This window comes from Takifugu rubripes, chromosome 13 (genome assembly GCF_901000725.2).
Source record: "Takifugu rubripes chromosome 13, fTakRub1.2, whole genome shotgun sequence".
Classification (NCBI taxonomy): Eukaryota; Metazoa; Chordata; class Actinopteri; order Tetraodontiformes; family Tetraodontidae; genus Takifugu; species Takifugu rubripes.
This window is the reverse complement of record NC_042297.1, coordinates 5,514,665-5,542,644: the sequence shown is the minus strand read 5'-3', so window position 1 is coordinate 5,542,644 and position 27,980 is coordinate 5,514,665. Positions and strand designations below refer to the sequence as shown.

The window sequence follows — 27,980 nt, the reverse complement described above, 5'->3', positions numbered from 1 at the left end:
TCTGTTTGTCCTTTCACACACACAGACACACACACACACACAGACAGACAGACAGACAGACACACACACACACACACACGCACACACACACCTGACTTCTTGCAGCAGTGATCAATTTAACCACTAATTAAAACATCACCTGATGCATTGTGGGAAATGTATTTATCAAGACTGATTTACAGTGCTTTTTGCATACAAAGTTGAAGCAAAGAATTTTCAATTTAGTTAAGAATTTTCAATTTTCAATTTTTACTTCATAGTGTTTCTTTTTCTATCTAAATGCATGATGCTTCGGAATATGGGGATTTCTGGGGAGGACGGTGCTGAGGAGCCAACCGTTCATCCTATCCTGAGAGTTTTCCGAGACTGCTGTGGCTTCAGCTCAAGAAACTGGCACACTCATGCCATCTAGTGGCACAAGGATGATGAAATACACTCTGTACAGGTCTCCATGCATCACGGGACATAAAGACAGACTGTTTACTCACACACTTAGAGGCACTGTAGAGTTTCCAATCATGAGCCTGTTTTTTGTCCCGTGAGTGAGCGCAAGGCAAAATTGATACTGAACACGTGAAGCAAATGGAACAACTCAAATGTTCATCTGTGTGCATTTTTATAAATGCATTTTATTTGATCAAAAATGTAAACTGCCAGTCTGTAGATGTCTTGTCAGAAATGCTTCTAATTACACTGGAGTGACACTGTTTTTTTCCATTTCACTATTACCAAAATGCAAATAGATTTTTCCTCTTGTGATGGTGAAAAAGCACCCATAAAATGCACAGTTGGTTTTTATACTGACAGTGTAAATGTTCATGCCTCAGCTGGACTGTATGGGAGTAACCCGTGATAAACAGTGATGGTCATAATGAGGAGGAGAAAAGAAATTTCGACTCAGGCAAAGTTCTTCTTGAGGAAGTTGATGAGCCCATTGGTGGATGAATCATGGGAGTGGACCTCTGTGGCATCCTTGAGCTCAGGCTCAATCTTCTTCGCCAGTTGTTTTCCCAGTTCGACTCTGTTAATATACACGAAGAAGCAGGAGGGTGAGTTCATGTGTCTTTTATTTATCAGAGATGACCATCTAAATTTTAGTAAATCAGAGTATTAGGAGTGTCTTAATGGCTGGCTGCTGCTTAGGGTTTAGGGTTAATTCACAGTTTAAATTGTGCCTAATTAGTGATTAGTGTTTTAATTAGCTGTGGACATGTATTCTCTATGTGTATCACATATCTCACCCCCACTGGTCAAAACTGTTGATCTCCCATAATAAACCCTGAATGAAGGTCTTGTGCTCATACATCGCTGTAAAACAAAGACAGAAAACATCATCAGGGTACAAATATTCATAAGGATAGCCCATTTCTTCATTGACAACATTTGGTTTAAGGGGAAAATAATTTTACTACAACCATTTTTCTAAATTCAAGAGCTGATACTATTAATACTTTAAATACATAGATTGGAATTATACACCTGCAATGACTCAGAAAAACAGATGAGAGACAAGAAATATTCAGATCAATTTCCAAATAGATAGGAATGAAATAGATTACAATGTTTTCATTAATTCCAGCATGTGACTTATGTGTGTATGTGCTTAATTTTAGGTAGAATGTGCAGCATAAAAGGTTTGCTTCCCTGTTTCTGTTGGTGAAAGTCCACATTTATGCTGACTACAGACTATTTATAATTTTGTCAAGTGTAAATGAAACAGGGAATCATTTAAAAACGGCAGGAAGATGTCACTGACCAAATAAATTAGGGTGAATTTGCCTCTATTAAGAATAAAAGGGTGGGTTAGGTTGGAAGTAAACATTGCCTGCAGTTCAATCTCTAACATGCAGCTATTTATCACACGTTACAGTAAATATTGCATAACATGGTCGACTGGCAGAGATTAAAGAGTAATAACAGACTGGTGAATGAGCAAGGTTCAGTGCACAGATTGGTGATGATGTTAAGCACAGAAGAGAGGAACAGCTGTATTTTTACTCAACTTTTATCATCCTTTTTAACCAACACTATTTCAAATGCTGTCCTTTTTGTTATTTCACCAGTTTGTCAATAAATGACATCAAGATTGTCATGATCCTGGTTTTGTTCTGAGTTCGGTATTGTGATTTTCTGTGTTTCCCCTAGGGAGCGTTGTTGATTCCATCCTTCCTGCTGGCTGTTTCCTCACCTGCAGCTAATCGGTGTGATTGGGGTCCTCTTAAGCAGCCGACAGCAGCTGTCCCGCATCAGATTGTTTTGTCCTTGCCACTGATAACTTGAGTTACAGTTCTCTACAGTTCCTCCTTCCAAACCACCCAACCTCTCAATGGTTCCTGTGGAGTATCAAGACCTAGGATAGGCATTCAGCAGGGAGTGTGCGCTCTGTGCTTCCACATTATCCCCATGACTGCTGCATTGACCTCCTTCTTGGGACGCTGCATCCATCTGGCCAGTTGTACAACCTCTCCAGACCAGAGCAGGAGATGATGGAAAGGTACGTCACAGACTTACTGGCTGCTGGATTAAGTAGCCAATCTTCTTCCCCGTTGGAGTAGGGTTCTTCTTTGTTCAGGCTCCCTGTGGCTCTGCATAGACTATTGGGGTCTCGATGAGATTACCATTAAAAATAAGTACCCTCTTCCTCTACTGGATGTCACCTTCAGCCCTCTTCACAAGGCTCACTTCTTCACCAAGCTTGACCTGCAAAATGCCTACCATTTTCCATTTTGAGTCCTCTTAAACAGCCAACAGCAGCTGTCCAGCATAAGGTTGTTTCGTCCTTGCCAGTGATAACTCAAGTGTTCCTTGTACTAACAATTATTGCCTTGACTAACACTTCCCTTTTGTCGTCTTTTCCGAGGTCAACACGATTCTTCCCCCCCCCCCCCCCCAATAATCACCTCACCTCCTGTTTGCATTGTACATCTTTTACAGCTGCTTGAATGAAGCACACCTTCCTTCACTGGTGGTTGTATTGATAAATTGTCTTTCATTGCAAACTGTACCAGTTGCATTCTTGCTTTCTGCCTTGTATTTTGAGAATCTTTTTTTTTTTTTTTTTTTTTTTTTTTTTTTTTGTCTTCTATTTGACTGTTTTGTTGGCATCAAATAATTTTTACCATATAATGAAAATAAAATCTGAATGGGTTTTTTTTTTTTTTTTTTTTTTTTTTTTTTTTTTAATATAAATACACATCACCTGTAAGTGAAACTGTGCACCCTCACCTGTAAGTGCTCCAAGTGTATAAGGGGACAGTTTCCTGAAGATGATTGAGTTGGTGGGCTTGTTTCCTTGGAACACCTAAGGGAAACCAAGAAGCTGTGATATTATGCTTTCCTATTCCATCATTGATGTTCTCAGGTATTGGTATCAATGTTTATTTGTGTCCATCTGGGGCACTGTCACATATACATACTATATTCAAAGGTCAAATCTAAAACATGTTTGTATTCTATAACATACAAATTAACTTCTTTAACTGTGTACAGGCTCACAGGAAAATTTATTGAGTGATTATGCTTACTTTATGTGGCAAGATTTTATCCAGAGCTTCTCCATTCAGCCCACCAGACTCCAGCTCCTTCCTGGCCTCCTCTGTGGTCTTACCCCTCATGAGAGCCTCGGTCTGGGCCAGAAAGTTTGCTACAAGGATCTACAATCACGTTCAACACATAAATCAGAGGCAGTGTAGCATGTGTGTATATTGCAGAAAAATCAGCCAAGTGCCAGTTTGGTAAAACAATCATAGTTGTGCTCTATGCCATTAGGCCAACAATATAATTGTCTTAAATTTGTGTAACACACTTTCTATGATACTTCAATTAGTTCTATATCCAGGTGTGTGAGAATACACAAAATTAAGAGACAATTTTTTCATGATGACTTTCAAAGATGGCTCCATTAATGGCTCCATTAAATAGTCTTTAATGCGATCAAAACCTCTGTATTATTCTTTGTACCTTGTGGTGTAAGTTGTCCCTAATGGGATGTTGTGATTGAGCTGGAATCAAGAAGTCAGCGGGCACCATACGTGTTCCTGAGGAATCAAATCAATCTTTATTTATATAGCGTCTAGGAAGAAATGGTGAGCAACCGGATCACGCTAGTTGGTGGGTAACATCAATTACCTGAAAACAGTAATTCTCAGGTGTCATCTCTTAAAATGATGACTTCTAGATCAGTTAGCTGTGTGTGCTAAATCGACCAATATAAAGTCTCTAATTATGAAAAGGTGAGATTGGGCAATTTTTTATATTGTGTTTATGCAGAAGCTGAATACTGAACTTTGCTTATTTTACCTTGATGGATGAGCTGGTAGAAGGCATGCTGTCCATTGGTTCCTGGTTCTCCCCACACAATTGGCCCAGTGTGGTAGTTTACACGCACTCCCTGACTTGTAATGTACTTTCCATTTGACTCCATGTCACCCTATAAACAAACAGTTTTTCCAGTTCATGTCAAGTGGTCTGAAGACCTAACTGAAGGACAAAAACCTGTGCCTGACCTGTTGGAAGTATGCAGCAAACCGGTGCATGTACTGATCATAGGGCAGAAGGGCGTGGTTCTCAGCATGGAAGAAGTTGATGTACCAGATCCCCAGCAGCGCTAGCAGTACGGGGGCATTCTTGTCCAGGGGAGCAGTGCGGAAGTGGTTGTCCTGGAGCAGAGAACCTGATTTACATTCATGCTTTCTGTATATTCACCTGTGCAGGACAAGTGATGAGACATTGAAGGACCTACCATCCAATGAGCTCCTGAAAGAAGCTTTTCAAAGTTGTCAAAACCTGATGATGACAGAAGATATGACAGTTGAAATGATTTAGAATTTCTGAATGCTTTATTGTTCTTGGCAGCTATTCTAATAAATGTTTTTGTGCATCAACTAAATTCTGGAATGCACTTTTTCTGCTTTAATTCAGATGCCATACCGTTGCTAGGTCAGAATGAAATGTAAGCAGCACTGTGTGGTTGAACCGCAACCACACAGTGCTGCTTACATTGCAGTAAACTTACCGTATTATGAAATGAAGCAGCAGCGACAAGGCAGAGATGATGTATGAAACATATTTGTTACAGTGCCTCAAATGTACATACCAATATGCAGGGCAATGGCCATTCCAATGGCAGACCACAAGGAGAAACGGCCGCCAACCCACTGAAATAAAATAATAATCATGATGTAACAGTACATTTATCCTTGAATCTAATACATTTAGGCTTTACATACAAATAATGGCATTAAAGACATATTCTGTACCTTAAGACAATAGTTTTTATCTTTAAATTAATCACTCAGTTCTGTTCACTCCCAATCATGACTCATATGGCATATACATTTGTAGTTTCATACAGTTGACATTATAACCATTATGCCTTAAATACCAGTGACTAAAAGCAACTTCCTGACCTTTGATGCAACATAGCCTTTACAGTAACCTCTGCAAGAGAGAAGGTCGCTACCATTAATAACCAAGTTCTCTCAGCAGCTGCTGACCAGAGCGTTTGTTCCACCTACTTCACAGGTCAAAAGTCTAACTTATTTTTAGCTCCTGCCTGCAGTAGTGATCTGTTGCTGGAGACAGGGCCCACCACATGCAGCCGGTTTTAAGCAATATAGAGCACTTACATCCCAAAACTCAAACATGTTCTCTGTGTCAATGCCGAAGTCCTTCACTTTAGGCTAAGGATGGAGAATATGAGGAGACACAGACAAATGAGGAGGTTAAAAACAAATATCTGGACTGAACTAAAACATTCAACCTGGAAATGAACTTAAACAAAAAAATAGTAAAAAGCATCTCACTCCATTTGTAGACAGGGCCACAAAGTGCTTGGCAACAGCAGCTGACTGTGGAAATGCAAACATGATCACTAAGGGAGATCAGATTGATTAAAGGGCAGATGCTGCTGCTGTTTGAGCAGAAAGGATGCTCACATCTTTGGCGTGTTGAAGGAACCATGCTTTGGCTGACTCAGCATTGGTGATGGTCTCTTGGGTTGTGAAAGTCTTTAAGAGAAACCAGAATAAGGCAGTGAGCCAGTATGAACACTAAATCATATGTAAATATCTAGGCTACTGAAAATTGTTTAATTACATGGTAACAAGAATATTCTGAATAGATAAAGACTATAAAATAATAGTTGTTCCTGCATAGCTTAGCTCCTAACAATGATATAAGGTGTCGGCATCAGATGGTGTATTTGTCTTTAAAGAGCCTTGATGAAGAGTGGTGCCACATTCACCCAAAGAAAATGAATCCATCCATCCATCCATCCATCCATCCATCCATCCATCCATCCATCCATCATTATCTCATACACAATAGGCTAAATTTATACTCTATCAACATAATGTGCATGTTTTGGGAGTGCAGAAAAAACAGAGGATCGAGAGAAACCCCACAATGGAAAAGTTTCACAAAATTTTAAGCATGAAAAACCCAAAAACTCAATTACATTGTAACACAATTTAACTTCAAACTAACTTATAGATGTATTAACTTAGGTACCAACTCACCTTGGATGCAATGATGAAGAGGGTAGTCTCTGCATTTAGCTGTTCCAGGGTCTTGGCGATATGAGTTCCATCAATATTTGACACGAACCACACATGGGGTCCGCCCTTTGAGTATGGTTTCAGGGCCTCAGTCACCATCAGGGGACCCTTTGATTCAAATCAAATGAGGGAGACATTCTGATAAGAAGCATAATTCAAACATGGCTTTCACTAACTCAAACTCACAAGGTCAGATCCACCGATGCCAACATTGACAACATCTGTGATGGCCTTTCCTGTGTAGCCTTTCCACTCTCCACTGCGAACTTTCTGTAACAAGGACAGTCATACTAAGTCTTCCTCTGATAACTGAGCTAGTAGTATCAAACCCCCATAAGCAGAAGTGCTGAACCATGAAATACATAAACATCAATACAATATAGTTGTGTGCTTTGCTGATTGGGCTCACATGACTGAAGACTTTCATCTTTTCAAGAACATTGTTGACACCTGGCATCACATCCTTGCCATCCACAATAATGGGCTTGTTGGAGCGGTTCCTCAGAGCCACATGGAGCACAGCTCTGCCCTTAATGCCCAGAGAAAACCCAGTCAAGACTTGCATCAGTCGTAATGATTATTCAGGTCTTTGCTGTATTTACTGGTGCAGTTATATCAAAGCTTAGTTTTGACCGTGACTGTGACATGTGTAAATGCTCTGGGCCTTTCAAACAAAAGGTCAAGAGGTAAACACGGAGAAAGGCTGAAATCTGTTTCACAATAAGCACCTCGGTGAAGTTGATCTTTTCTCCTGTGAACATCTTCTCCCTGGCAGCTTCAATACCTCTAGACTTAGCCTAAAGAAAGCAGGAAATAAGATATTATGGCAGCAGCAAATTATAAAGGATGTCGGTAATGAAATGTGAACTTTAGGAGTCCAGACTTGAGGTTCTGTTTACAGCATGCAGCAAAAGAAACACATGATTCCTGCTTTATTGCCACTATTATATACATTTACCAGATCAACAAGCATCTTCATGACATCATCAGTGATCAGATTCTTGGAGTAATCAAGAAGAATATCTCCATCATCAGTTTTCAGGGTCAGGCTTCCAGAACACAGGAACACAGGAACACAGGAACACAGGAACACAGGACAGACAGACAGACAGACAGACAGACAGACAGACAGACAGACAGACAGGCAGGCAGGCAGGCAGGCAGGCAGGCAGGCAGGCAGGCAGGCAGGCAGACAGACAGACAGACAGACAGACAGACAGACAGACAGATAGATAGATAGATAGATAGATAGACACAAAGAGAGAGCCATACAGTCTTTTAGAATGTGTTATCAAATGAGGCATGTTTGCATTTGTACCTAAATAAGCCTTAAATTGATTTGGTAAGAAACTATACCTGAGCTTGTTGAATCTCTCCTTATCTGCCTCAAACATGTGTCTCAGGTTGATGTTGAGGGCGTGGGCTGTGTACCAGTCCTGCAGCTTTTGGAAGTTGGGATCGTGTGTGAGTCCCATAATGTCCAGATAGGGCTTGCTGTGCTCGGTGTGACCTACTAGACTGGATGAGTGGGACTGACTGGATCAGGGGGATTGCTTTTTGAAGGACATTCAGACCAGAGCCACAATGGCCCCTCCTACTAGAGACACGCAATCTTTATGTCACTCCCCCTCATAGCAGTGTAGGGGAGTGCTATGCTTGACTTTCTTTTCAAGCACAAGTTTTAAGGATAGCCATACCATATGTATGCAGGTACCACTGTCCATCTCTGATAAAGATAAACCAATTCCCTAGTCATCCAGTAATTTCAAAAACTGTGTGAATACATGCGTGACTATATGCAGACATGCAATGAATGGATCTCTTGAATGGATGACTTTTCAGTGTGAGATGCCTCTCTGAAATTCTGCAGTATTTTTCTGGAGGATTTATTAAAGCCAGGCTGAGTTGAGGTGAAATTAAGGTTCTTGATGTTGTCATCACAAAACACATACAGTCTCACAAGCTCTATTCTGGACCTCTGCAAACTCTGCAAAAAAGAAATGAAGTAAAGAAACACCTATGGACACAGATCACCTTGGAATTTAATAATTCAAAAACACATAACACAAAATATATCACTTCTACTATAACTGTATAACATTTTACACCAACTACGATGACAAAATACTCAAATGAGGTGCAAAACAGCTGATAACATTACATTAACAACAGCTGTTAATTAGCTATAACTGCTAGTATACCTGTAAAGTTGAGAAAACATAGCCAAATCTCACCGGCCGGCCATCAGCAGGAGGGTCCTCCCAGGTGAACTTGGTCTTGCTCGAGGTTTCAAGGAGGTTTTCCTTACCACTGTTGCTTGGTTAAGGGTCAGGCCCTTGGTTTTGGATGTAACAAATTCTGTACAAATAAAGATGATTAGATTTGATTTGTGAATTATGATAACAATTTAGTGTTTTAAACAATAATGTTTTGAGTCTGGTTCCATTAGGACATGGGAGCCTGTTTTTGCCAGTTAGAAATGATCAGATAAAACTCCTAAATATGAGATAAGAAAGTCAAACTTATGGACAGAGATAATCATGAGATGCTGGACAGCACAAAAAATCTAACAGCTCAACACAAAGATTGATTGTGAGTTAATTGAGGACTAATTTACATGTGGGTTTACAACCACTAAAATACAAAACAAATCCAATTTGTTCACATAGATATATAATATACAATCACATGCAGGAAAAGAATTATGAGAAATTTAAGACTCTGGTGCCAGAGAAACAAAACAGATTTGGCTGCAGTGGCAACTTTCATTGGGGAGGAACATGAGATCTTTGGCCAGTGCCATGGTTAGAAGTAGATGCATCAAAAATGCTCTTTAAGCGGAGTCATGACAGAGTAACAGTTGGCGTATTACTGCAGTTATTGGGTGGTGAAGGTGTTGACCTGAGGTCAAGAACCAGGCTAAGGAGGCATGTGTACCACAGCTGTGGTCCAAACTATGTTTAGCAAATCAGTGGCTACAACAAACTTAAGACATTTGGAATCGCAAGCGGTCGATGTATTGATGGATTTTTCAGAAAGAGGATTGGGCTTCATGCTCAAAAAATAAATTAAAATAAAACAAATAGTGATCCAGAGATCATGATTGGGTGCTAGTGGGTACAGTTGGGTGCTAGTTGGTGCTGGTGGGTGCTGTTGGGGGCCCTGCTGAACTGAAACGTGATTTGGGAACAGAAAATGACCATATGGGTGACATGCAATGTTTTTTGCATTTGTCAGAGAATGAGACGGGGTCAGACGCATGATGAATGACAGTGGCTGGTCCCGAGGAGTCAGCGTGTCTAGTTTTGCTTCTCACGCAATTTATTGGACAAGTTCTTGTTTCAGTTTCACTTTGTACAAACAATACCAGTGTGGAAACTGATAATTTGTGTGGACTAATATTTGATTGATGCACAGTGCTGTTATTTTCTTTCATCTAATTGTTAATTGAAACCCACCATCAGGCTGAGGCTGACATTGGTCTGTGGTCATATATGAGATTGTATCAATCAATCAATCAATCAATCAATCAAGCAAGCAAGCAAGCAAGCAAGCAAGCAAGCAATCAAGCAATCAATCAATCAATCAATCAATCAATCTTTATTTGTAGAGCGTCTTTTACAATCAGAATTGTTTCAAGGCGCTTTCCAGAATCCCAGGGCTTAACCCCAGACAAGCAACAGTGGCAAGGAAAAACTCCCCTTTAACAGGAAGAAACCTTGAGCAGGACCAGGCTCATGTAGGGGGACCCTCCTGCTGATGGCCGGATGGGTAGAGAGAGGAGTAGGGGGAGGACAGGTAGAGGATAGAATAGGTAGGAGAGGAGAGGAGAGGAGAGGAGAGGAGAGGAGAGGAGAGGAGAGGAGAGGAGATTTTATTATCATGTGTTGTACCATATGTTTCTGTTTTCTGTTAGAAGCACTTTAGAAGTTAGGAATGGTAGAATGTTTAGTAAGTGTAATAAAGGTCAGTTGACCCTTCCTTGACATGATTGTTGTTTAGACAGTTGTAATCAGCAGGAGACACTAAGACGGGAAGTGTTAAACCCCCATCGTAAAACTTGACAGCATAGTTTACTGGTGTTGATAAGTTCCTCTGCAAGAAGGTAAACTTTGAACTGGCCTTTTGGGAGACAATGGAGAACAAGGACTGTGTCAGCATCCAATGGGACTGGAAGAAGAAGACGAAGTCATCCAAGAAGAAGGACTGGATTGGACTGAATTAGCATCAATAATTTACATATGTGTTTCTATAAAAGACTGGGTCAAGGGATAGTTAGGTTGTCAGACTTCATGCCCTGGCAATTGACTTTGTTATTGTAGGGTTATGAATTGGCCCAGAGCTCTGTAATATTTGTATCTTGAATTGATTCTATTTGCTAAATACATTTTGAAATATGTATTTTTCTTCTTGTAGTCTTCATTCAGTGAACACGCGGATCGGCAGTGACACACGAGACCTAACATTCAAAATGTACACATTCATTCCTCTTTCATGTTGCTTTAATTAAATGTGATTCATATCAACTTCAATGCAGTCTCAGCAAACATTAACACTTAACAAAACAGGGTCTCTTTCGTAATGAAAGAAAATAACTCTATGACCCTGGAACCAGAATGTAGAATCTCTGGTCCAGTTATGGTACCTGAAATTTTCTCTGCACTTTTCTTGGGTGAGTGAGTATTGCGTCACTTCCTGTCTCTTCTATCGTTCGTTGGTTGCATTGTGCACGGGGTGCCGTATTCACTTAATATTGAACACTTGGTGTGTTGTATTCACTTAATATTGAACACTTGGTGTGTTGTATTCACTTTACTTAAAATTTTGAACACTTGAGACATTCTAGTCACCTGATATCAACAGTAAGAAACAACCCATATTAAACAAATACAGGGCTTCGCCGATCACTAGCGTTAGCATGGCCTCACCGTCTGTTTCACCCGGTGTCTTTGTCTGTTCAGAGTGTGAAATGTTTAGTTACTCCTCTGCCTCCCTTAGTGAAGGGAATAGGTGCAAGAAGTGTAGTTTATTTATGGCTATGGAGGCGAGACTTAGCGAGCTTGAGACGCGGTTCCGCAGCTTGGAGTTAGCTGGAGTTGCGTCATGTAGCCAGGGTAAGCTAGCTGCTGCGGAGCCGCCTAGCGTAGCTACAGCTAGCGGTCCCCCGGCAGCAGCCGAGCAGCCGGCTAGCCAGGGCGGCTGGGTGACGGTTCGTAGGAAGCGTAGCCCAAAACAAAGGCCCACGGTGCACCACCAACCGCTTCCCGTGGCTAACCGCTTTTCCCCACTCGGCGACACACCCGCCGAGAAACCGACCCTGGTAATTGGCGACTCTGTTTTGCGCTACGTGAAGCCGACTCCAGCGACCATAGTTAGGTGCATTCCGGGGGCCAGAGCGGGCGACATAGAAGCAAATTTATGGCTGCTGGCGAGACGTAATCGTAAATTTGGTAAAGTTATTATTCACGTCGGAGCCAACGACACCCGGCTTCGTCAGTCGGAGGTCACTAAAATTAACTTGGAGTCGGTGTGTAACTACGCAAAAAACGATGTCGGACTCCGTAGCATTCTCTGGTCCCCTCCCCAATCTGGCCAGCGATGAGATGTTTAGCCGCATGTCATCGCTTCGTCGCTGGCTGTCACGGTGGTGCCCCGATAACCAGGTGGCCTTTATAGACAATTGGAGCACCTTCTGGGGAAAACCTGGTCTGATTAGGAGAGACGGTGTCCATCCCACTCGAGATGGCGCTTCTCTCATTTCTAGTAATCTGGCTAATTTTATTAGACCCAAAGTGACCTGACAATCCAGGGTCCAGACCAGGACGCAGAGTTGTGGTCTTACACACCTCTCTGCTGCTTCCTTAGAACCCTCATCCACCAACAATAACATATTTAACACTATAGAGGTAGTCTCTGTTCCACGGTTAAAAGTTCACCAAGCACAGAGCAGGGGAGCGGTCAATCACCAAAATCTTATTAAAATTAATACTGAAGCACAAGTTGGAGAAACTAATATCACAATTAAGTGTGGACTGTTAAATATTAGATCTCTTTTGTGTAAATCCCTGTTAGTGCACGACCTGATAGCGGATCATCACATTGATTTATTTTGTCTTACTGAGACCTGGCTTCAGTAGGAGGAGTATGTGAGCTTAAATGAATCTACTCCTCCTACCCATCTTAATTATCATATTCCACGGGTTACTGGTCGAGGAGGGGGAGTGGCAGCAATCTATCACTCCAAGTTATTAATTAATCCCAGACCAAAACATAGCTTCAGTTCATTTGAAAGCCTGACTCTTGGCATCACTCATCTGAACTGGAGGACAGAAAAGCCACTTCTGTTTGCAGTTGTATATCGGCCCCCTGCTGGGCCACATTCAGAGTTCCTGTCTGAGTTCTCTGACTTCTTATCTGACTTGGTCCTTAGAACGGAAAAAGTCATTATCATTGGAGACTTTAACATCCATATGGACGTTATAAACGACAGCTTTAGAAATGGCTTCATTTCATTACTTGAGTCAGTTGGTTTCCTCCAGCAGATAAACCAACCAACTCACAGCTTTAACCACACCCTAGATCTCGTCCTGACTTATGGTGTTGAGGTAGAACATGTGTCAGTGTTCCCTCGGAACCCAGTCCTGTCAGACCACTCTTTGATCACTTTTACATTTATGATTAAGGATTCTTCTATGCTCAGAACAAAGTCTTACTATAGCAGATGTCTCTCAGATAATGCTGTAGCTAAGTTTAAGGAAGTGATCCCTGTGCTGATCCCAGGACCACCATGTGTTTCCCCAGGGATCAATCATTATAACCTTAGCCCTGCTGAGGTTGACTCTATTGCTGAAGGTGCAGCAACCTCACTGAGAATCACGCTTGATTCTGTTGCCCCCCTGAAAAAGAAAATAGTAAATCAGAGGAGGTGTGCCCCCTGGTATAATTCACATATCAGGACCCTCAAGCAGAAAGTGCGAAGACTGGAAAGGAAGTGGCATTCCTGTAAGATAGACAGCTACCATGTAGCCTGGAAAGACTGTCTATTAGTATACAAAAAGGCCCTTCGCAAGGCTAGAACAGCTTATTTTTCTTCTTTGATTGAGGAAAATAAGAACAACCCCAGGTTTCTCTTCAGCACTGTGGCCAAATTAACCAAGAGTCACAGTGTTTTAGATCCACGTATCCCTTCTTCCCTTAGTGGTGAAGACTTCATGAGCTTCTTCACTGATAAAGTTCTAGCTATCAGAGAGAAAGCTAACCAGGCCATCCCTACAACTGGACCATCACCAGATGTGCCGACTGTGGGAACATGCAGGGTCTCCAACGAGCCCTTAACCTCCTTCAGCCCTATATATTTTTCTGAGGCGTCATCGCTAATTCAGAAATCCAAGACCACTACGTGTCTTTTAGATCCCATCCCAACACACCTGTTGAAGGATGTTCTACCACTGATAGGCAGTTCTATCCTGGACCAGATCAATGGTTCTTTAGTGTCAGGTTATGTACCCCGGTCCTACAAGGTGGCAGTGATTAAGCCGTTGCTTAAAAAACCATCACTGGATCCTGATGTCTTGGCAAATTATAGGCCAATATCCAACCTTCCTTTTATCTCTAAAGTTCTAGAGAAGGTGGTGGTGACTCAGTTACTGGAGCACCTGCAGAGGAACAGCCTGTTTGAGATGTTTCAGTCAGGCTTTAGAGCTCACCACAGCACAGAAACAGCACTTCTTAAAGTCACTAATGATCTTCTCATAGCTTCCGATCATGGACTGGTCTTTATGCTGGTTCTGCTGGACCTCAGTGCTGCTTTTGATACAGTTGATCACAGCATCCTGTTACAAGACTGGAACATGTGATTGGGATTAAAGGGACAGCACTAGACTGGTTTAGATCATATTTATCTGATAGATACCAGTTTGCCCATGTCCACGGCGTTCCCTCCTCATACAGTAGGGTTAGCCATGGAGTTCCTCAAGGTTCCGTACTCGGACCAATCCTCTTCACCTTGTACATGCTTCCCTTAGGGAACATTATTCGGCAGCATGGGATAAATTTTCATTGTTATGCTGATGACACTCAGCTCTATTTATCCATGAAACCCGAGGAGACAGAGAAGTTAGTGAAGCTCCAGACCTGTCTTAAAGACATAAAGTCCTGGATGTCTTCAAATTTCCTCCTCCTTAACCCAGGAAAAACTGAGGTCATGGTGTTTGGTCCTGAACCTCTCAGGGATAGATTAGATCACATGATCACTCTAGATGGTATCTCATTAACATCTAGTCTCTCTGTGAGGAATCTAGGAGTAACTTTTGATCAAAATCTCTCCTTCAACTCACACATTAAATTAGTCTCTAGAAGTGCCTTTTTTCACTTGAGGAACATCTCAAAGATCAGGAAGCTACTGATGCAGCCTGATGCTGAAAAGTTAGTCCATGCATTTGTTACTTCCAGGCTGGACTACTGTAACTCCTTATTATCAGGGTGTCCAAACAACTCTTTAAGAAGCCTCCAGTTGATCCAAAATGCTGCAGCCAGAGTTCTGACAGGTATTGACAAAAGAGATCACATAAGTCCTGTAAAGGCGTCGCTTCATTGGCTGCCCGTTAAATTTAGAATAACTTTTAAAACCCTTCTTCTGACCTACAAGGTCCTCAGAGGCCTAGCTCCATCCTACCTGGAGGAGCTAGTGATACCCTATCAGCCCAATAGACCGCTGCGCTCTCAGAATGCTGGTCTACTTGTGGTTCCCAGAGTTTCTAGGAGTAGAATGGGGGGCCGAGCATTTAGCTACCAGGCCCCCCTGCTATGGAACCAGCTCCCTGTCCAGGTACGGGAGGCTGACTCCATCGCTACTTTTAAGATCAGACTCAAAACCTACCTCTTTGAAAAAGCTTACTGTTACTAATTCAGTAGTTCCAGTTACTATCATAGACAGACAAATTATCATACTTAGGGGGTCGTCTAATCATTAGGTCACATTCTAGCTATGCTGTTATAGGCCAAGGCTGCCGGGGTCCGGAAACATGATCACCTGACAGGCCTCTGTCACTCCACTGGGTCATGGTTTCCTCTGCCTTTCCTCTCCTTTCCTCTCCTCATCAAGCAGACTAGTTATGCTGATTCTTGTGTTGTTTTTCTGCTTCTCTCCCCCCCCCCCCCCCCCCCCCTATCTATTTGCAGGTATCACTGCCATCGGAGCTGCATAATGACCGCCGGCCCCGTTGAAGTGATTGTGCATATTTTTTGTGTGTGTTTCTGTGCTCTGTGCCTCTCCTCTCCCTCTCCTCTCCTCTCCTCTCCTCTCCTCTCCTCTCCTCTCCTCTCCTCTCCTCTCCTCTCCTCTCCTCTCCTCTCCTCTCCCTCTCCCTCTCCCTCTCCTCTCCTCTCCTCTCCTCTCCTCTCCTCTCCTCTCCTCTCCTCTCCTCTCCTCTCCTCTCCTCTACTTCTCCCTCTCCTCTTCTTTCCTCTCCTCTTTCCCCTCCTCCTCCTTCTCCTCTCCTCTACCTCCCCTTCACTCTACCCCTCCTCTCCTCTACCCCTCTCCTCTCCTACCTATCCTATCCTCTACCTGTCCTCCCTCCTCTCCTCTCTCTTTACCCTAGCCGGCCATCAGCAGGAGGGTCCCCCTACATGAGCCTGGTCCTGCTCAAGGTTTCTTCCTATTAAAGGGGAGTTTTTCCTTGCCACTGTTGCTTGTCTGGGGTCAGGCCCTGGGATTCTGGAAAGCGCCTTGAAACAATTTTGATTGTATAAGACGCTATATAAATAAAGATTGATTTGATTTTGATTTGATTTGAAATCAATCCAAAATGGAGAAATATTTCATGAATTCTGAATAAGAAGGAATATGCATAATCAGAAACAAATCAAGCAAAAGTCCAAATGAACCATTCCCTGAGCATAGTAAATACCTTGACCTCTTCCATTTCATCACCCTATTAAAACAATCTTCCAAGTCATTTTTTCAAGTTTTTGGGATTTTCTTTTTTTTTTTTTGTCAAAATTATTTTAATAGGCTGACGATTTGTTGGTTTGTTTCCTCAGGTACATGCCTTGACCACTAGAATTCTCTAAACTCATCCATCATGGCTGATGCAAAAACCTGAGCAAGAGAAGTGAAGCTTACCCTGAGCTCACTGAAGTCAGTGCAATCAAGATTTTACTTTTTGTGTAACTTTTTGCTCTGATTTTACACAATTATCATTAAAAAATGGTTATTGTGGAGGGTGTAAGGCAGATGTGCTTCAAACATCATTATATTCTTATATGTCTCAGTCCATTATTTACATGGATTTCAACACACTCTGCACTCATGCTATAGCATCATTACTGTGTTGTGCTTGTTTCATAATGAGAGAAACCTTCAGGCATAATAACTCTTCTCCCAAAGCAGCATGCTAGCTGTAGCCTACACCCACTTCTTCAGAATCAGATGTTTCACCCCAAGAGGACACCCAGCTAACACTGCTCAAACATATTGATCGTGTGAGCTACTCATGTATCATGACAACCAGCAGCAAACTATGTGCTCTGCTGCAGCTACTTGAATCAGCGGTGCCCAATCCATCCCCTGGGTTTTCTTTCCTTCCAGGCAGTAAATGCTTCCTCAGAGGGTCTTAGGATTCAAAGTGAAAGCGATGTCTACCAGTTAGGACAGAAAACCTGGCCCTCGAGAACTGGATTTGGACATCCCTGCCATAAATGTTAGCCTATGCATTAGTTACTATGACTGACAATGTTGGACTGATGTCTTATATTCAATCAAAACATATTATTAACAAAAACATGCTAATTGTTCATTCACAGCACCTAATATACTACATTGCCATTTTTTCCCTCTCTGCAGGTGAGGGCTTGTTCTATTACGCTGCTGCACATGTCAAGCATAATTTCAGCTTTCTCGTCATTTTCTAACACAATATTGTTTTTTATCTCAATAGTTCATAATTATGACTGTCTATCTCATGATTTTGACTTTCTGTCTCTCAGTTATAACTGCACTTAAAAGCTTGATCAGAGTTTATGAAAATAAGAGGACCCTTCAACAGAGTAGGGGAGGGTGGGCATGACTACTATTTTAAAATTCTATATTTTGTGATGTTTTTCATTACACAATGCTTCTGAATAATTGTGTTCTTTGTGCTGTTCTACATCGGTGTATAACTTGCAAAGACTTTGTAAAAATCTAAGAAAAGTATGAATACTTTAATATATCTAGGTCTGTCCTTCATAAACCCATATTGAGAAGTAGAAATAAGTTCCTCCAGTGTTTTAGTGTTTTGGCATAGAGTTAAGAAAACAGTTCATTTTCCAAATTCAATGAGGTAGGGCTTAAATTATCTAAATATAAAGAATCTTGAGGTAGTTCTCCACTATCTACACATTCCCAAAAGCCTGCCAGAGTCATATCTTTAATAACCTCCTTGAAGATTCTGTAAAATGTAAATGGGAGCACATCAGGATAAGGTATTTGATAACTGCTTCAGGTTCTTGGATGATCAAATAGTTCAAGGCTTCCCTGAGAATTTTAGGAATAAATATGGCAACTGTCAAAGACCGTTTCATAGAAACATAGATGGATTTCTCATCAGTAGTAAGTAAATTATTCACATATAATGAACTTTTACTTTCCCCTTGTTTTTTCCTAAACTGAAAAGGTATGAGCTTTGTCACCAAATTTTTCTTTTTACATTATAAAGCATAACCAATCCCTCTTGTAGAATACAATTTTGTGGCATGTTTAAATGATCATTTATTACATTTAAGATATTGGGGATTACATTTTTCATTTTTGCATATTGTTAGCTAAATTTGATGGGGAACTTTCTACATTGAAATTGAAACAGTTTTCATTTGGAGATAAAGGAGATATGTCTAGATTTAAAATTATTTATGATTTCCTTACTAACTGGGCAGGGTGCTGAAGAAAGGCGGTGTGAAGTTTCCAGTATCCGGGGATTTTTTTCTTATTAGAATTTGTATTGGATATCATAAGTCGTCGCCTCCAGCATGGTCTTTTGGAGGAGGAGTGATATCACTTGAGCTTAAGGAGGATGTCAGACAATCAAATATATATTCACAAGAAAAGTGTGATTAAATAATGAGCCCTTGGAGCCACAATTGTCACTTTATTTCCTCAGAATTGGTGTTTCTTGTAAGAAATATACATCCATTTTACTGCTTTACAAAAATAAGGCTTTTTTATTGATTACATCTCTTATCCCTGTGCACCACGAGAGTAACAAACAGTAAAATGTGACATAAAAAGTAAGGCTACCTTACTGGCAGAAAGTAAAAAAGTTCTTCTCACCTTTGGGAATTTGGGAGCGCATGCAAAACCCTGAAATAAGAAACACCTCTGTCAAAATTGCTGCAATCTTTAAGAAATGATCGTCAACAAAAGCAATAAAATGTATTTTAATGGGCAGTATTAATGAGTCAAAATCATTAGGGGTCAGAGTAGAAAAAAATGAAGAAAAAATATAAATCAAAAATATACCTCGGTTTTCTGAAACAGTCCAACCCATGTTCTCCAAAAATACAGAATTAAAATCCATTCATTTGTCATACGAGTAAGGACTATGTACTGTATAAAAGTATTTGGCGCCCCCTGTTGACAAGAAATAAATCGTGTTATCTATGGCAAGCAGTTCCAGATAGGCTTAGATCTGAAATTCGCTCAGAGTCCAGATTTAGAAAGGAAGTTTGCTTTTCAAATGGATCCAAGGAATTCTCTCTGAAAATAAAAATTTAAGCTCTCAAAGCCACTAAAAGTTGAATATCATCTCAATTATATTTGCAGAAGAAAAACTAACTTTGTTCAGAACAAATGTTTGGAGCACAGCACTGCCAAATTCTTCTGTTGTATCTGGATGACATAATTGTCTTTTTTTCCTCTGTAGAGGTGCACTTAATCTAAATGGATGCTGTGATGGGCCAGGAGTGGTACAAAACTGGAAAAATGTAGGATCTTCCAGTGCAATACCTGGGTCACCTCATCTCTCAAGAAGAACTATGAGAGGAGCTCATCCAAATTAGGGTCTCACTTTGTAAACTGCATTGACCGTGACATTTGCTAATTTCTCCCTGCCCTTTATTTTAGAAGTTAATGCCAGCCAGGTTGGGAGCTGTTCTATCTAAGGAGCAATAGGGAATGGTGAGCCCTGTTGCCTACTTGAGCTTCAGTTTGAACCTAGCCTAGGAGAACTATAACTCCATGTAACTGGAGTTCTTTGCCATGAAATGGGCAATGGTGGAGAGGTTCAAGGGGATCACTAATGCATTGTGTGGACTGATAATAACCTCCTGAGACATCTGGAGTCAGTTAAACTGGGTGCTATGGTTGTTGGTTATCTGGGCTCGTAGCGTTTGACTACAGTGTTCTGTACCTGGCTGGGCTGGAACAACAAAAATGCTCATGCCCTCTTTAAGCAGCCCACAACTAGGGGCCAGTTACTTGAACAGTTGCTGCCTGACATCGCTGTTCCACCAGTTATCCATGGGGTAGCTGGAGAGCATCAGCAAATGGTTGTGCAGACAGCTGTCATTGCTCTCCTTTTATGGTCTCCTGTTAATCTCCAAGAGGCAAATCAGCAGTCTCCAAATCAGAAAATACAGCTCGAGAAGGCACATTAGGGACCTTGGTAGGAGGACGGCCACAACAGGGGACCTGAAGGACTAACACAACCTCGCCACCAAACGCACCACCTATCCAAGCTGACGCACTCCCTATGCCCACACATAAATCAAATCAATCTTTATTTATATAGCGTCTTTTAGACTCAAAATTGTTTCAAGGCGCTTTCCGGAATCCCAGGGCCTAAGCCCCAACAAGCAACAGTGGCAAGGAAAAACTCCCCTTTAACAGGAAGAAACCTTGAGCAGGACCAGGCTCAAGGTTTAAAACTAGAGGAGAGGAGAGGAGAGGAGAGGAGAGGAGAGGAGAGGAGAGGAGAGGAGAGGAGAGGAGAGGAGAGGAGAGGAGAGGAGAGGAGAGGAGAGGCACAGAGCACAGAAACACATACAAAAATACACTATTTATGCAAGCCGCTGGCCGAGTGGGTCAGCGAGGCCGGAGGTCATCACACAGCTCTGAAGGCGGCGATACCTGTAAATGAATACAGAATGAGGGGGTGAGAAGCAGAAAAACTACACAAGAATCAGCATAACTAGTCTACTTGATGTGGAGAGGAGAGGAGAGGAGAGGAGAGGAGAGGAGAGGAGAGGAGAGGAGAGGAGAGGAGAGGAGAGGAGAGGAGAGGAGAGGAAACCATGACCCAGTGGGGTGACAGAGGCCTGTCAGGTGATCATGTTTCTGGACCCTGGCAGCCTTGGCCTATAACAGCACAGCTAAGATGTTAACCTAATGATTAGACAACCCCCTAAGTATGATAATTTGTCTGTCTATGATAGTAACTGGAACTGCAGAATTAGTAACAATAAGCTTTTTCAAAGAGGTAGGTTTTAAGTCTGATCTTAAAAGTATAGATAAATGCTAAATGCTTGGCCCCCCATTCGAGTCTCCTAGAGACTCTGGGAACCACAAGTAGACCAGCATTCTGAGAGCGGAGCGGTCTATTTGGCTGGTAAGGTATCACTAGCCCCCTCCCTGGGCTGCCACCTTATCGTGGTGGAGGGGTTTGCGTGTACCAATGATCCTAGGAGCTCCGTTGTCTGGGGCTACATGCCCCTGGTAGGGCCACCCATGGCAAACAGGTCCTAGGTGAGGGACCAGACAAAGCGTAGCCCAGGACCCCCTAATGATGCTGAACAACTTTGGTGCCAAGTTTCCCTTGCCCGGATGCGGGTCACCGGGGCCCCCTCCTGGAGCCAGGCCTGGGGGTGGGGCACGTTGGCGAGCGCCTGGTGGCCGGACCTCTGCCCATGGAGTCCGGCCGGGCGCAGCCCGAAGAGGCAACATGGGACCCCCTTCCCGTGGGCTCACCACCTGCAGGAGGGGCCAAGGGGGTCGGGTGCATTGTGTTTTGGGTAGCAGCCGGAGGCAGGGACCTTGGCGGTCTGATCCCCGGCTGCATAAACTGGCTCTAGGGACATGGAATGTCACCTCTCTGGTGGGAAAGGAGCCTGAGTTGGTGCGCGAGGTTGAGAAGTTCCGACTAGATATAGTTGGCCTCACCTCGACGCACGGCAAGGGCTCTGGAACCAGTCTTCTTGAGAGGGGTTGGACTCTCTACCACTCTGGAGTTGCCGATGGTGAGAGGCGACGAGCAGGGGTGGCAATTCTGGTTGCTCCCCAGCTCAGTGCCTGTGTATTGGAGTTTACCCCGGTGGATGAGAGGGTAGCCTCCCTTCGCCTTCGGGTGGGGGGACGGATCCTGACTGTTGTTTGTGCCTATGGTCCAAACAGCAGTTCAGCGTATCCACCCTTTTTGGAGTCCTTAGAGGGAGTGCTGGAGAGTGCCCCTTCTGGGGGCTCCCTCGTCCTCCTGGGTGACTTCAATGCTCACGTTGGCAATGACAGTGTGACCTGGAGAGGTGTGATTGGGAAGAACGGCCCCCCTGATCTGAACCCGAGTGGTGTTTTGTTATTGGACTTCTGTGCTCGTCTCAGATTGTCCATAACGAACACCTTGTTCAGACATAAAGGCACCAGGACGCCTTAGGCCGCAGATCGATGATCGACTTTGTGGTTGTGTCATCGGATTTGCGGCCGCATGTTCTGGACACTCGGGTGAAGAGAGGGGCGGAGCTGTCAACTGATCACCACCTGGTGGTGAGTTGGCTCCGATGGTGGGGAAGGATGCCGGACAGACCTGGCAGGCCCAAACGTGTTGTGAGGGTCTGCTGGGAACGCCTGGCAGAGTCCCCTGTCAGAAGGAGCTTCAACTCACGCCTCCGGGAGAGCTTTGACCATGTCCCGGGGGAGGCGGGGGACATTGAGTCCGAGTGGACCATGTTCCGTGCCTCCATTGTTGAAGCGGCTGACCGATGCTGTGGCCGCAAGGTGGTTGGTGCCTGTCGTGGCGGCAATGCCTGAACCCGCTGGTGGACACCAGCGGTGGGGGATGCCGTCAAGCTGAAGAAGGAGTCGTATCGGGCCTTACTGGCCTGTGGGACTCCTGAGGCAGCAGATAGGTACTGGCGTGCCAAGCGGAGTGCAGCTACGGCGGTTGCCGAGGCAAAGACTCGGGCATGGGAAGAGTTCGGTGAGGCCATGGAGAACGACTTTCGGACGGCCTCGAAAAGGTTCTGGACCACCATCCGGCGTCTGAGGAAGGGGAAGCAGTGCACTGTCAACACTGTTTATAGTGGTGATGGTGTGCTGCTGACCTCAACTCGGGATGTTGTGGATCGGTGGAAGGAATACTTCGAGGACCTCCTCAATCCCACCAACACGCCTTCCAGTGAGGAAGTAGGGCCTGGGGACCTGGAGATGGGCTCTCATATCTCCAGGGCTGAAGTTGCCGAGGTAGTCAAAAAACTCCTCGGTGGCAAGGCCCCGGGGGTGGATGAGATCCGCCCAGAGTTCCTTAAGGCTCTGGATGTTGTAGGGCTGTCGTGGTTGACTCGACTCTGCAACATCGCGTGGACATCGGGGGCAGTGCCGCTGGATTGGCAGACCGGGGTGGTAGTCCCTCTTTTTAAGAAGGGGGACCGGAGGGTGTGTTCCAACTATAGGGGGATCACACTCCTCAGCCTCCCTGGTAAGGTCTATTCAGGGGTACTGGAGAGGAGGGTCCGCTGGACAGTCGAACCTCGGATTCAGGAGGAGCAATGTGGTTTTCGTCCTGGGCGTGGAACAGTGGACCAGCTCTACACCCTCAGCAGGGTCTTCGAGGGTGCATGGGAGTTTGCCCAACCAGTCCACATGTGTTTTGTGGACTTGGAGAAGGCATTCGACCGTGTCCCTCGGGGGGTCCTGTGGGGGATCCTCCGAGAGTATGGGGTGTCGGGCCCGCTGATACGGGCCGCCCGCTCCCTGTACGATCGGTGCCAGAGTTTGGTCCGAATTGCTGGCAGTAAGTCGAACTTGTTTCCGGTGAGGGTTGGTCTCCGCCAGGGCTGCCCTTTGTCACCGATTCTGTTCATAATTTTTATGGACAGAATTTCTAGGTGCAGTCATGGTGTTGAGGGGATCCGGTTTGGTGACCTCAGGATCAGGTCTCTGCTTTTTGCAGATGATGTGGTCCTGTTGGCGTCATCGGCCCGTGACCTCCAACTATCACTGGATCGGTTCGCCGCCGCATGTGAAGTGGCTGGGATGAAAATCAGCACCTCCAAATCCGAGGCCATGGTTCTCGACCGGAAAAAGGTGGAGTGCCTTCTCCGGGTCAAGGAGGAGATCTTGCCCCAAGTGGAGGAGTTTAAGTACCTCGGGGTCTTGTTCACGAGTGAGGGAAGAATGGAGCGGGAGATCGACAGGCGGATCGGTGCGGCATCCGCAGTAATGCGGACTCTGCACCGGTCCGTTGTGGTGAAGAGAGAGCTGAGCCGAAAGGCGAAGCTCTCGATTTACCGGTCGATCTTTGTTCCTACCCTCACCTATGGTCATGAGCTTTGGGTAATGACCGAAAGAACAAGATCACGGGTACAAGCGGCTGAAATGAGCTTCCTCCGTAGGGTGGCTGGGCTCTCCCTTAGAGATGGGGTGAGAAGCTCTGCCATCCGGGAGGAGCTCGGAGTAGAGTCGCTGCTCCTCCGCGTTGAGAGGAGCCAGATGGGGTGGCTTGGGCATCTAGTTAGGATGCCCCCTGGACGCCTCCCTGGTGAGGTGTTCAGGGCATGTCCTTCCGGTAGGAGACCCCCGGGGAGACCCAGGACACGTTGGAGAGACTATGTCTCTCGACTGGCCTGGGAACGCCTGGGGATCCCTCCGGATGAGCTGGAGGAGGTAGCTGGGGAGAGGGAAGTCTGGGCTTCTCTCCTTAGGCTGCTGCCCCCGCGACCCGACCCCGGATAAGTGGTAGTGGATGGATGGATGGATGGATGGATGGATGGATGGATGTTCTTCTATCATTGCAGCATTATTATCACTATTTATTCCACAGAACATACAGATAAGTGATCTATACATCTTTTCATTATGTTGACTTTACTCCAAGTCATATATATGACTGCCTCAGTCTAACCTGTTTCCGGGTCTTTTAAACCATCTGTAAATAATTTTATTGTATTTGGGCACTTATACCGTGAGTATTTTACACTCCCATCTACACCTGGTTTCTTTATTTTGTTAAGATGATTTCTTATTTCAAAATTTACCACAGGCATTACAATGAGCCAGAGAGGAATATTTTATACCAGGATTGTTTCACTAACCTGAATTTGATCCAAAACTGCCCGTTCCGCCAACATATTCCCTACCAACCATAGCTAGTTTCATTAGTGCGCTCATGCTCCCAGCAGTCCTTCACAATATCGTTGGCTGAATGTGACGTTCTGTGTTCCCTAATATTTATCCATTATGTCAGCACAATTTCCAACCTAAATTCTATTCTTACTAAGCCAGAGGAAGGCAGAAACATTACCCAAATTGCAGACATGGACAAACCTGGCCATAAAAAGGTTTAATTTTCAAAACAAAAGGTTACAAAAGGGTAATGGTGCAACAGGTGGGCAATGTGCAGGTGAGCAAGGCTGATCTGAGGAGCAGTGAACTGGGAACTGTGAAAAAATAGCAAAACAGGATAAAGGTGGGGTAGGTAAAACTCGCAAGGAAGGCAGACTAGCAAAAGTTCAATCTCAAACATTCTCCAAAAGGAAAGCCAAGCAACCACGGAGGATCATCAATCTGGCGACAGGAGGCGAAACACGCCTCTCTGTAAAATTGTCGAGCCACTCAACCCAGATGTGCTGCATGTGAGGGAGGTGGTGTTTCAAACCTGCCTGTCAGGGAAAGGGGAAGGAACTGGAAAAAACACAACAACATGCATTGAATCCTAACAATTCTCAATGGCTGTTCTGCCATTTCAATGTGTACAGGATACACCTATGGATGAGTTGCCAGTTCATCGCAGGGCCCCATGTGGGCATTTATGGGTTCGGTACCTTGCTCAAGGGTAGTGCATTGAAGGTGTTCTGGGGGCCTTCGTAAAGGTGTTCTGAGACACTTTCAATTCACTTTGATAATTAGATATAAGACTCTTAATTTATAAATAACAAATAAATCTTTCCATACCCACTTGTCCCATTGTATAGTCCTATAGTGTAACCCACTTTGGGTGAAAACACACCAAAATAATCTCTTCTTGCAACATTTAGCATAGGCCAGGGCCCAATGACCTTGGTGGGAGTTAAGCTGACAAGCTACATAGTCGTCCATATGACGACAGGGTGCATGGCACCCTCCAAACAGTGCCACCCTTCGTGGAGGACTAAGACTGCTAACAACTCAAGGTTCTCCACATTCTAATTCCTTTCAGCTGGGGAGAGTCGATGAAGGGGTGAAGGTTGTTGTCTGAAGGATGGTGCTAAGACAGGAAGGCCCCACTGCTGAATCTGAAGTGTTGACATTCAAAGTGAATTGCCTCTCTGGTTCTGAGTAGAGAAGCTTGGGGGCATTAATAAAAATGTTGTTTAAACATGGCTGTTCAAAGTCTGACTCTGCCTATGGCCTCCATGTGAATGGAGATATAATGGAGTTCAACTATAATGGAGTTGAGTGAGGGGAGCAGCAATTTCACTACAGTTCCTGATAAAGACTTTTGCTGGGTCTAGGCGAAGCTGGCCTTTATCAAACACACAACACTAAAAAGTTGTTCTGGCAAACATTTTGTTTTCCAGCAATCACTGTTGGATATATTCAACATACCAAGGAGTGCGGGAGAAGATCAAAATGTCATCTTGACATCTAGATGACAACACACTTATTCAAAAATGACATGCTCCCACCAGTCTCCTGCTAAGGTGAGTTACACACACACGCACGCACGCACGCACGCACGCACGCACGCACGCACGCACGCACACACACACACACACACACACACACACACATATGACTTTTATATGATTGATGAAGTGAATAATGATTTGAATTGATTGAGGGATACAAATGCATTTAGTTTTAGGTAATTTTAGAGTTAGGTAATTGTTCCAAATATTAGAGGCATAGAAAAGAAGCCAGTTCTCTCTAGCTCAGTTCAGAATTTAGGGCTTGTACTTGCCACCAGTTGCTTGAGCGTGTGTTCATTGACTAAACAAGTAATAAATAGATGTAACTGAGAAGTTTTACAGTGGGGGACTTATAAATTAATAAAACCATATGGATGTTGCATCTGTGAGCTAAGAAGGACCACCATATCAGGCTATAGAGAGATAAATTTAAACAGACAAAAAACCCCAGCTTTAATTAATTGCTCTCTATACTAAAGGAAAATATGGTCCTATACTCTTGCTGGACACATTAACAGCAATATTTATACATTTGTAATAGTCATATTGACTATTTGTAATAGATATATCGTAATGGTGACAATGATAAGACTAATGACATCTATTTTGTGCCAGGTTTATGCACAGGCACCACATTTGGTGTTTGCCTGCTCAGGCTGTTAAATTTGGATTTGGCTATCATAAATAATAATTATCAAAGATGAGGTCCAAGATCACCTCAGGGCACCACCCTTCCGAGAAGGGAAAAGATAACCATTTTCTAAAACCAGTCTCATAAAATACACTAGGTTGTCAATTTAAGTCTTGACAGTAGAGGTTGGCAGAATTCACTTGTGTGCAATATGAAACAAATGGAAGATATAGTATGTTTAGAAGACATTTATTAACAATAAAGAAAACATACAATCTACGGTGTACGTCTATACAGCTGTGCATCCGTCTGTGTCTGTGTCCATCCCCCTGTGTTTGCCGTCTGTCTGTCCATCTGTCTGTCCGACTGTGAGTCTGTGTCAGTGGATGCTGAGGCCTTGAGGCCAGGAAGAAAAAAGATCAAACAGAGGTCTTGCTGGCTGAGTACACATACATGTGTGAAAATGGTTAGTTTAGCATGCAAGAGATCCTGTGTCGATGTATTGCAACTAATGTCAACATAACAATTTGGCAGAGCCAACTAAACCATAACCTGACCACCAATCTTATCACAATTCACTACAACACAAATACAATATCAAAGTTCCTAGTTTAGATTAGCTAGACTAGGCCCAGTTGGTGTTACTAATCCTGGAGGGAGTGATCATGCTGAATGAAACTGGTGGGGAAGCCAAGCAGGGAAAAGTACCAATTCCACTTCAAAAGCAGTCTTTGCTGTGTAGTCTTGGTGGTAAAGGTTGGAAAAAAACTGGTCACTTCTTTGAGGTGGCTTGTTAGCAGCCTGGTGCTAGCTAGCTGGATGGTGACTATTGGTGTTGAGAAAGAGCAGCACAGGCTGTATCTCTGCTGCTGCCGGTCCTTGGGAGTGGTGAAGAGAGTGGGGAGGGAGGAGAGGTAAGTGCTGAGAAGACAAAGCCT

At 43.7% G+C, this 27,980-nt stretch overlaps 1 protein-coding gene and 1 long non-coding RNA gene across 2 annotated transcripts; one reads left to right on the top strand and one right to left on the bottom strand.

The window, feature by feature from the left end:
• Positions 1–599: 599 nt before the first annotated feature.
• Positions 600–8,099, bottom strand: gpib (glucose-6-phosphate isomerase b). The gene is made up of 18 exons (XM_003969436.3): positions 7,914–8,099; positions 7,516–7,606; positions 7,286–7,354; positions 6,967–7,086; positions 6,744–6,827; positions 6,519–6,665; positions 5,937–6,008; positions 5,805–5,849; positions 5,628–5,681; positions 5,096–5,156; positions 4,742–4,785; positions 4,506–4,658; positions 4,300–4,429; positions 3,961–4,037; positions 3,525–3,653; positions 3,226–3,301; positions 1,242–1,308; positions 600–1,021 (listed from the first exon to the last, which is right to left on the bottom strand). The coding sequence occupies exons 1-18, from the start codon at positions 8,030–8,032 to the stop codon at positions 898–900; spliced, it is 1,662 nt and encodes a 553-aa protein (XP_003969485.1). The 5' UTR covers positions 8,033–8,099; the 3' UTR covers positions 600–897.
• LOC105417229 (uncharacterized) lies at positions 1,035–4,888 on the top strand. Its single transcript, XR_964987.2, has 3 exons — positions 1,035–1,049; positions 2,146–2,494; positions 4,713–4,888. It is a non-coding gene; the product is annotated as an uncharacterized lncRNA (long non-coding RNA).
• Positions 8,100–27,980: the final 19,881 nt, after the last annotated feature.

Coding starts and splice junctions, on each gene's coding strand:
- gpib (XM_003969436.3), bottom strand. CDS start 8,032: ATGGGACTCACACACGATCCCAACTTCCAAAAGCTGCAGGACTGGTAC. Junction 6,009..6,518: donor TCTTCATCATTGCATCCAAG/GTGAGTTGGTAC, acceptor TTTCTCTTAAAG/ACTTTCACAACCCAAGAGAC. Junction 4,659..4,741: donor TTTCAGGAGCTCATTGGATG/GTAGGTCCTTCA, acceptor TCTCTGCTCCAG/GACAACCACTTCCGCACTGC.